The 9,877-nt window shown below is 53.2% G+C and overlaps 1 protein-coding gene across 1 annotated transcript; it reads left to right on the top strand.

The window, feature by feature from the left end:
- The first annotated feature begins 3,235 nt into the window (after nt 1-3,235).
- On the top strand, nt 3,236-7,115 carry Sox9 (SRY (sex determining region Y)-box 9). The gene is made up of 3 exons (XM_005402098.2): nt 3,236-4,051; nt 4,850-5,103; nt 5,683-7,115. The coding sequence occupies exons 1-3, from the start codon at nt 3,621-3,623 to the stop codon at nt 6,522-6,524; spliced, it is 1,527 nt and encodes a 508-aa protein (XP_005402155.1). The 5' UTR covers nt 3,236-3,620; the 3' UTR covers nt 6,525-7,115.
- Nucleotides 7,116-9,877: the final 2,762 nt, after the last annotated feature.

Here is a 9,877-nt window from a genome sequence, read left to right as displayed (position 1 = left end):
AAGCCCGCTCCTACTGAGCGTTTGCTCAGCGCCACGGAGCCAGAAGGAAGCCTCGAGCCAGCTCTGCTCTCGGGGCTCCGCTAGCCGGTGTTCTAGGAGGGCAGGTTGGAGCACCCCCCCCCGGGGAAATTGAGCCCGGCGCCGGCCAGGGACGCTGCAGGAGGGAAGCAGCGGATGGGGAGTGGGGGATCCCAGACCTCGGCTTCCAAGGACTCCCCTTGGGATCCACTCGCACCGCACCTCGGTGTCTCCGCCCTTGGCGGCAGACCGCGTGGCGCTTGCTCCAGATCGGGTACCGAAAGAGCGCCGCAATTGTGAAACGCCTGCAGCTGCCCGCCGCGCGTCTGGACCTTCGCCCTTTCCTTCCCTTGCCCCCATTGGGTTGAGAACCCCGGTGCGCTAACTCCTGGCAGAATGCTCTGGCTAAAACTGGCTCAACACCCTCAGTTTCTCAATCTGTAACCTGAACGTAGGGAGGGAGTTCTTCCGCTCTTAGCTCTGGCTGAGGTGCCCCGGCCACCGACTGCAAGCAAGCGAGCGAGCGTGTTCCCTGCCCAGGAAGGAGCAGTGAGCCGTCGGCGACCCGAGAAAGTGAACTCCAAGGAAGCCAAGCTTCTGGATTGGGAATGGGGCAAACCTGGGCTCCGGAGGCCCCTAAAGAAATCCAGAACCAACCATTTTCTAACTGAAGGCGCCCACGCGCCACACTTGGCCTGATCTTGGCACGCCAGGCACCTCTTGGCACCTGGGGATAAGGGTCTTTCTCGGGGCTTCAGTCCCCCCAGTTCTCTGCAGCAGAGAAATGTTAGGCGTCTCGGGTGCCGTTTTCTGTCTGTACCTGTAGACACACTTCCCAAGTTCCCCTGAGGATGTTCCTAGGGGTGGACCTGCACAGGAGGGAATATCTCGTAGGAATTCCTGCAGAGATAAATCTCAGCCCCAAAGCAGTGCGACTGAGTAGAACACACCACCATCATTTTCGCGCAGTTCCGCTGAATTAGAGACAGTTTCTGGGCTTTTGGCGCCCCCTCTAGACACAGGTGAAAATTGCAGTCCATTTTGAAGGCAATTTTCCAAAAAAAAAAAAAAAATTACAAGAATAGAAAATGCATGCATCAAAAAAAGTATACAGCACCAGACGTTATTATTTAAACTGCTGCTATACATTGCCTTCCTTATTACATAACCGTGTTAAAGATCTATCTATGCGTACACTTACATATTGACAAATATTTAGTGAAATATTCCAAAAAATGTTAAAGTCACAGTCCTGTTCACTGCCTTTATGCCACTAAATGTGATAATTATAATTTAGAAATTAAAGCGTGGGGAGTTGGCTAGAACATCTGCCCAGTGGCCTCCGAGTCTTCTGGATCAGGTGTCTGTAAATCACACAAATACCCACGCGAATGGAACCTCTCCAAGATGCAGAAATGTGTCCATACTACGCGGGACTATTTATTTTTCCCCAGAATGGAGCATGCTGTCCTTACGTTTTCAGAGCGTAGCCACAGAGCCAAGAATACAAGACTATTGTTTGCCGGTCTCGTAAATTCGTAAACAAGATATAGGGTGCTAGAGACATCGGAGGCCAGTGAGTTGTATTCGTTTAAAAAAAAGAATCCTGTTGACCAAGGATTGTGAATACTTATCAACCGTTTCTTTTCCTGTAAGAAACGTCGACTTCGGAAGAAAAGAAGTTTTTTTAAAAAACACTTCAAATACAACATTCGTTTAAATCTTATCAGAATGATCGCCCTTGGCAAATTAGAAGAAAACCTGTCTTTGATATGATATGGGTCGATTCACAATATCAGTAATTTAACTCCAGGCGAACTTTTGCAAGAGCCAGAAGGCGGCTGGAAAGGGGGGAGTTGAAATTAAGAGTTTTCCTCCGCTGTGCGTTTATTTGTGACTCTGAAGTCTTGTAACCAGCCGGCGAGTGAGATTATTCTACTGCACAACAGATAACCCCGCACTTACCCAGCCTGGCTCTAAGCGTTCCCGTAAAGTACAAAGGTTGTGCTCAATCACACTTGAAATACATCAGAGACACCTCCGCGGCCTCCCTTAGAACTCCACCTGCGTGAGGTTCTGAAGGGACCGACTCAAGTCCGACCGATCGGCGCTTCCCCGCTCCAGGGACTCGGTGAAAGCGGGCGCTGCACGGCTCTGCCAAAGTGAACTGTTTTGTCTTCAGGGGTGCCTACGTGTTTGGAGTTCTACGAACCAAGTGACCTCGCTCGGCCTCTGGGCCCAGGAGGGCCACATTTGCAAAGTTCCGTCTCCAAGCTAGAGCAGTTTGCGAACTCCTTCCAGAGGCATCTCTGCTGACGTTTCTGGACTCAGCCAGGAGGCAAAGAGCAGAACGTCAAAGCGGCAGCCCTGTCACTGAGGGGCGTCGGCGGGGTGGGAGTTTGGGGGGACCGGAGAAGGACTCATCGGAGTTCAAGGTCGGAGTGGCGCGCGGGCCGCCCCGCACAGCCGCGCCCGCCTTCGCCCGGACCTAGTCTTGCTTTTCATTGATTCCCTGAGCGAGAGCGCAGCAGAGTCCCGGCTGGCCGCACCAGCCCCTGCGAACCAGAGCTTGTTAATCTATTTATATGGATTATTACGGAGGAACAGCGGGCGTTGAGTCACCAAAACATTTGCTTCCAAAGACCATTTCTAAGCACTTTTGGAAGCGAGCGGGCTCCAGGCGCAGACACCGGACTACGCATTGAGGAGCGCCTGCTTTTCCAAGATTGAAAACTCCGGCAAAGTCCCCGGTGCCGCCAAAAGACCAGTGAAAAGAAGTGTCGAGGTGGGGGTAGATCCTAGTCTAGACACACACGTCCGCGCACACGCACAAACGCACAGTCCGCGCCCGCGCGCGCGTTCACACACACACACACACACACGCATGCATGCGCGCGCAAAGATTCAGGCGGACACGGTACCAAAATTCTGACATTCCAAGAGTAGGGCAACTTACACTTTTGGAAGTCCCGGGTCCCCCGCCTTCCCGCAGCGCTCCCCCCACCCCCTCCCCCCTCCCACCATCCACCCTTGGGCTGCGGTTCCCTCCCCTCTTCTCCCCTCCGGTCTCGTCACCCAGCCCTGTGCCACAATCCTCCTCCCCCCTCCAAAATCGCGTCCAATGAGCTGCGTGCCAGCCAAGGGCTGCCGGGCTGTGATTGGCTGGACGTCTCTAAGGTGAGCAGGAGTATTTATTAAGGAGACCCCGGGCTGGGAGTCCGCGAGCCGAGAGCGGAGCTCCGAGCTGACTGGGAACTTCTGTAGCGCTGAGACTTGCCAGTTTCACCCCCGGGAACTTTTTTGCAAGAGGAGAAAAGAAGGGCGCAAGTGCCCCACTTCTGCTCTTTCTTCCCTTCCTCCTCCTCCTCCTCCTCCATCCTCTCCAATTCGCCTTTCCCTCTTGGAGCAGGCAGCTGCGGATCAGCCACCCCAGCGCCAGCCTCCAGCAACCAGGTGACGCGCCAGCCTCCCCGGGAGCCGCTCGCTCCGCGTCCGAGTCCGCGTCCGGGCAGCAGAGGGGAGAGGGGCCCGCGCCTCCAGTCCCCGAGCCGCCGCGGCTTCTCGCCTTTCCCGGCCACCCGCCGCCTGCCCCGGGCCCGCGTATGAATCTCCTGGACCCCTTCATGAAGATGACCGACGAGCAGGAGAAGGGCCTGTCCGGCGCCCCCAGCCCCACCATGTCCGAGGACTCGGCCGGCTCGCCCTGCCCCTCGGGCTCGGGCTCAGACACGGAGAACACGCGGCCCCAGGAGAACACGTTCCCCAAGGGCGAGCCGGACCTGAAGAAGGAGAGCGAGGAGGACAAGTTCCCCGTGTGCATCCGCGAGGCGGTCAGCCAGGTGCTCAAGGGCTACGACTGGACGCTGGTGCCCATGCCGGTGCGCGTCAACGGCTCCAGCAAGAACAAACCGCACGTCAAGCGGCCCATGAACGCCTTCATGGTGTGGGCGCAGGCGGCGCGCAGGAAGCTGGCGGACCAGTACCCGCACCTGCACAACGCCGAGCTCAGCAAGACGCTGGGCAAGCTCTGGAGGTAGGGCCGGGGGGCGCCAGCAGGGTGGGCTGCCGGCAGCCGGGGCGCCGGCCCGGACCCTGCGTCCCCGCCCCGCCTCCCGAGGCAGGGGGTGCGGCTCCGGGAGCCCGAGATGGGGCTGGGGAGGGGGTCGAGGTGTAACTTTGGCTTGGAGTTTGACACAGTTCTTGGGATGGGAGGCTGGCGGTGGGAGGGGCGGCCGCGTCTGAGAAGGCTCGTAGGAGACAGGGGAGGGGATGGGCTGCCAGCCCGGTAACCTTTCAGTTTGCTGGCGGGGGGGGGGGTCCCCTTCCATCTTCTGTCGCGCAATGCTCCCAAGCCGTTCTACATCTCGGGGGGTGGATGCTGGAGGAAACCCCAGGCGGGAAAAGAGAGAGGAGCCGGGCATAGGCGGGGGCAGGGGGAGTTTCTTCCAGTTTAAGGGGTTTTTCGGAAAGATTTTAAAGGTATGGGGGCGGGGGGGATAACTCCAGTAGCAAAGGCGTTTGGAGCAGCAGCGGCGGGGAGCTATTTTCATCTCCAGGGCTTCCAAAATAGAAGGGGAGGGGAGGGGACGGGGCGGGGAGTGGCCACTCGGGTCGGAATTCCCGAACTGAGAGTTTTCTCTTGGTTTACTTTTTGCTTTTTTATTTATTTAATTTTTTTTTCAAGAAAGGTTAGGCGCCGCCGCAGCCGCGGCTGGGGGGTGGGGGGCGGGGAGGGGGCGTGTGGGGAGGAGCGGGGCGACGGGACCCTGACAGCCGCGCCGTGTCGCTGACCCCTCCCTCTTTTCCTCTGCGCCCCCCTCCCCACCCCCAGACTTCTCAACGAGAGCGAGAAGCGGCCCTTCGTGGAGGAAGCCGAGCGGCTGCGTGTGCAGCACAAGAAAGACCACCCGGATTACAAGTACCAGCCGCGGCGGAGGAAGTCGGTGAAGAACGGACAGGCGGAGGCCGAGGAGGCCACGGAGCAGACTCACATCTCCCCGAACGCCATCTTCAAAGCGCTGCAGGCCGACTCCCCGCACTCCTCGTCCGGCATGAGCGAGGTGCACTCCCCCGGCGAGCACTCGGGTGAGTCCCTCCGCCGGTCCGGGCCAGGCCACCCCCAGCCCGCCCTGCAGCCCCCAGACCTCTGCCCGGAACCTCTGCCTGGGACTTTGCGCTCCCCGGAGAGGGCCCCTGTACCTTCGGCGCCTAAACCTGCTCAGCTCCCAGTCCAGGGCCCCAGCAGACACCCAAACACACACACACACACACACACACACACACACACACACACACACACACGCTTAACCCCAGCACCCTAAGAGATATATATTTTTTTATTGCCAGGTAAAATGACTTCACAGCTTTTATGAAACTTACCCCCCTTGTCTCTTGGCTCCTCCGCCCCAAAAGCACACAGGGCGTTCTTCTACGTGTAGTAATTTGGTCTTCCGGCCCCTGGGGCCTTCAGACCCTCCCCAGATAAAAGGAGGCTACCCAGTGTACTGGCGAGTTAATCATTCCGGGACTTACCTCCGGTGCGGCGCGCCTCCTGCGAGGTGCGGGCACTTATTACACCTGAGCCTCAAGGGAGGGCCCTGGGAGGAGAGGTCCTAGGACTAGGGCCTTGTTGATTTTCCCGTGCTTCTTTTTTATTACCTGCAGGACAATCCCAGGGCCCACCGACCCCACCCACTACTCCCAAAACCGACGTGCAGCCGGGCAAAGCTGACCTGAAGCGAGAGGGGCGCCCCCTGCCCGAGGGGGGCAGACAGCCCCCCATCGACTTCCGCGATGTGGACATCGGCGAGCTGAGCAGCGATGTCATCTCCAACATCGAGACCTTCGACGTGAACGAATTCGACCAGTACCTGCCTCCCAACGGCCACCCGGGGGTGCCGGCCACGCACGGCCAGGTCACCTACACGGGCAGCTACGGCATCAGCAGTACCGCAGCGACCCCCGCAGGCGCGGGCCACGTGTGGATGTCCAAGCAGCAGGCGCCGCCGCCCCCGCAGCAACCCCCGCAGGCCCCGCCAGCCCCGCAGGCCCCCTCCCAGCAGCAGCAGGCGCCCCCACAGCAGCAGGCCGCGCCCCCGCAACCCCAGCAGGCGCACGCTCTGACCCCGCTGAGCAGCGAGCCCGGGCAGTCGCAGCGAACCCACATCAAGACAGAGCAGCTGAGCCCCAGCCACTACAGCGAGCAACAGCAGCATTCGCCGCAGCAGATCGCCTACAGCCCCTTCAACCTCCCGCACTACAGCCCCTCCTACCCGCCCATCACGCGCTCGCAGTACGACTACGCCGACCACCAGGGCTCCGGCTCCTTCTACAGCCACGCCGCCGGCCAGGGCTCTGGTCTCTATTCCACCTTCACCTACATGAACCCCGCCCAGCGCCCCATGTACACCCCCATCGCCGACACCTCCGGGGTTCCTTCCATCCCGCAGACCCACAGCCCGCAGCAGTGGGAGCAACCCGTCTACACACAGCTCACCAGACCTTGAGGAGACCTTCAGCAAAGGCCGAGATGCTCATAACAGTAACCGAAGAAAGAGAGAAACCAGAATTCGCTTTGGACGTTTTTGTTTGTTTTCTCCTGTTTCTTAAAGACAGGAAAGCTAAAGGCGGCTCGTTCTGAGATTCCAAGACAGAAACATTGTCTATCCAAAACGCACGACCAACTTGTTGCGTGGGAATCAGCGGCCAGGCCACTCCTGGCTAGGTGGGCCAGCAGCACCCGAGAGGAACTGGACTTCGACTTCGTCAGAGCAAGTGTGCAGGAGAGTATCGGAGAATCGCGACCCATCTGCTCAATCTCCCTGCCTGTCTGGACTTTGTAATTATTTTTTAGCAGTAATTAAAGAAAAAAAAGTCCTCTGTGAGGAATATTCTCTATTTTAAATATTTTTAGTATGTACTGTGTATGATTCATTACCATTTGAGGGGATTTATACATATTTTTAGATTAAAAAAAAACTAAATGCTCTTATTTTTCCAACAGCTAAACTACTTTTAGTTGAACAGTATGCCCTAGCTTTTCTTGCAACCAGAGTATTTTTGTACAGATTTGCTTTCTCCTACAAAAAAAAAGAAAAGAAAAAGAAAAAAAAAAAAAAGAAAAGTATGTGATTATATTAACATTTTTTAAAAAGACAGAAAATTGTTCTATGATTAGTTTTGGGGGTGAGCTTTGCTTAATGCCTCAGGCTCTCAGAGATTCAAGGAGGAGCTGCCTTAATATGACAAGAACTAAAGCCTTATTTTGCAAATAGGGGAGTAAACAAATAGTCTAGAGACACATTTGGTAAGCTTTATCATATATGTATAGATATATATTTTAAACAAGAGGAAAACACCTTGAGCCTTAAAACCATGCTGCTGGAAAAATACTTGTGCTTTTTTTTTCGTGCGAGGCCTCCTGCCTTTGCTTGTTCACTGCAGTCTTAAGAAAGAAGCAAAAGGCAAGCAAAGGAGACTGAAATCTGTCTGGGGAATGACGTTTCAGCAGTAAGTGCCCCAGAGCGCTGCCCCCTGGTTGCCTGCCCGGGCCCCATGTGGACTGCAGATGCTGGAGTCTATGCTCACTTTGTCACCTGTGCGTATCTGAACACCAGCAGTTAACCTTCAAGACATTCCACGTGGTACAAAAGAAATTATTTATTTTGGAAGGAGAGGTTTTAATTGAAAAAAAAAAATCTTCCTCCTTTTTTCTTTTTTAATTTACCTTCTTTAAAATAGGTTGTTGGAGCCTTCCTCAAAGGGTAGGGTCATGTGTTGTTAAATTATGTTCTTAACTGTAACCAGTTTTTTTTTTTATTTATCTCTTTAATCTTTTTTATTATTAAAAGCAAGTTTCTTCGGATTCTTCGTCCTAGATTTGTACAAATTCCTTTTTGTCCGTCTTTTTTTTTTTCTTTGTCGTTTTTGTTGAAAACAAACTGGAAGCTCATTTCTCTGTTTCTCTCTCTCTCTCTCTTCTTTTTGTACAAATGAGAGATTTGCAAATGTAGTATATCACTGCATCCTTTGCAGTGTTTTCTGCCACAGACTTTTGGGCTGCCTAAATTATGTGTGCATGTGTGGCGACACCAGACAATTCAAGTACGTGTCGTAGATATTCCTCTGTACGCGTTCTTCTCAGAGGGCGAAGACACACCGGAAGGGGAACGGGCCCACTGACAGACCCTAATCCTTTCTTACTGCTGTGGCTGGAGAGTTTGAGGATTGCTTTTTAAAAAAGACAGCAGACTTTCTTTATTTAAAAAAAGATATATTAACAGTTTTAGAAGTTGGTAGAATAAAATCTTAAAGCACTCTTATAATATGGCATCTTTCAATTTCTGTATTAAAGCAGATCTTTTAAAAAGTATTTCTGTAACTTAAGAAACCTGGCGTTTAAATCATATTTTCTTTTTAGGTAAGGTTTGGTTTGTGTTTGTGTTTTGTTTGTTTCGCTTGTTTCCCCTCCAAACTTTCGTTCTCTCTGTGAACTTACCTTTCTTTTCTTTCTTTCTTTTTTTTTGTATATTATTGTTTACAATAAATATACATTGCATTAAAAAGAAAATGACCCCATGAGTTATTTACCCAGTTCAGTGAAAAAGAAGATTTGGGCCCAGGGGCACAAAAGTGATGGTTTAATGCTGACTACTACCATGTTCTCATTTGGATGTGCCCCTCTGCCAGTCTTGAAATAGCCCTTGAGAAGAAGAATGCATCCCCAAAACTAACACAACCACCTTGAAAAGTGCCACCCCAATAGGTCACCAGTAGGTCACGTGGAGAATGACATGTCCATAGTTGCCCACATTGGCAAAATGATTCTGGTTTTAACAGCCTCTTGCTTCAGGGCAAAATGTGTTCGCTCACAGAGGTCAGAGGGAATAGGGCATATTGGACCTGACATCAGCGGCGTCTCAGGAGACAGAATGCCAAAGCGGGTGACTCCCTTGTCTGAATGCCATATGGCACACTTTGTGTTATTATGAACACATACCAAAGAAATAGGGTGCCCACTCTCAAGGCAAAGGGAGCCAGAATGGAAGCGGCTCCACGGGGCACCAGAGGGAAGCCCGTGGTATTAACCCATTAAATGATTCAGGGTTTTCCTGATTTCTCCACAGAGACAATGGAAGGAGGTTACCTTATTTTTCTATTGCCTCCAGTTTAACTGATTCTGAGCAAATGCAAAAGCATCCCAGAAGCAATGGGACCTAATCCTGTTTTCCTTGGCCCTGGTTAGATGGGGAGTTTCCAGGTTCAGAGAAATGTTCAGGTCATTTTTCATTAAACAGATGAAATCACTCCTTCCCTCCCACCTCCTTTAGCCCCCGCCCCAGGCGGATGGGGAAGTGTCCCTGAGAAGGTAAGTCACCTCTGCCACCTCAGGCATGTTTGTCAGCCGGGACCTCGGTCCTGACAGTTCTCCTGCCATTACCTCACATTGTCTGCTTCTGCTTATTGGATTCCTGGCATGCATCCCACGTGGGGATCCTGGCAACCAGGAAAATGGTAGTTACCAAATCGAGGCCACATTAGTAATCGGCCTCCTTTGCAAATTCCTGCAACAAACATTGATTGAGGGCCTGTGATCTACAGGAGCCTGTACAAATCCCTACCGCTACAGACATCAGATTCTGTTCCTTGTTTACCCCCTCGGCCTCCCAGTCACTTAGGCCCACAGTTTATCTGCCATTCTTCCAAAATCTCCCTGTCTCTTTCTCTCTGTCTTCCTCTTGCCAACACGCACAAAGTCCTTTTTGAAAGCCTTTGTTGTAGTCACTAACTCTTGGCCACCTTATTCATGCTAATCCCTTTGTCTATTAAAATCAATATTCACTGTCCCAACTGTGAACAC

This window comes from Chinchilla lanigera, unplaced genomic scaffold (assembly GCF_000276665.1).
Source record: "Chinchilla lanigera isolate Chin_1 unplaced genomic scaffold, ChiLan1.0 scaffold00077, whole genome shotgun sequence".
Lineage (NCBI taxonomy): Eukaryota > Metazoa > Chordata > Mammalia > Rodentia > Chinchillidae > Chinchilla > Chinchilla lanigera.
This window is presented reverse-complemented; position numbering and strand designations above follow the sequence as displayed.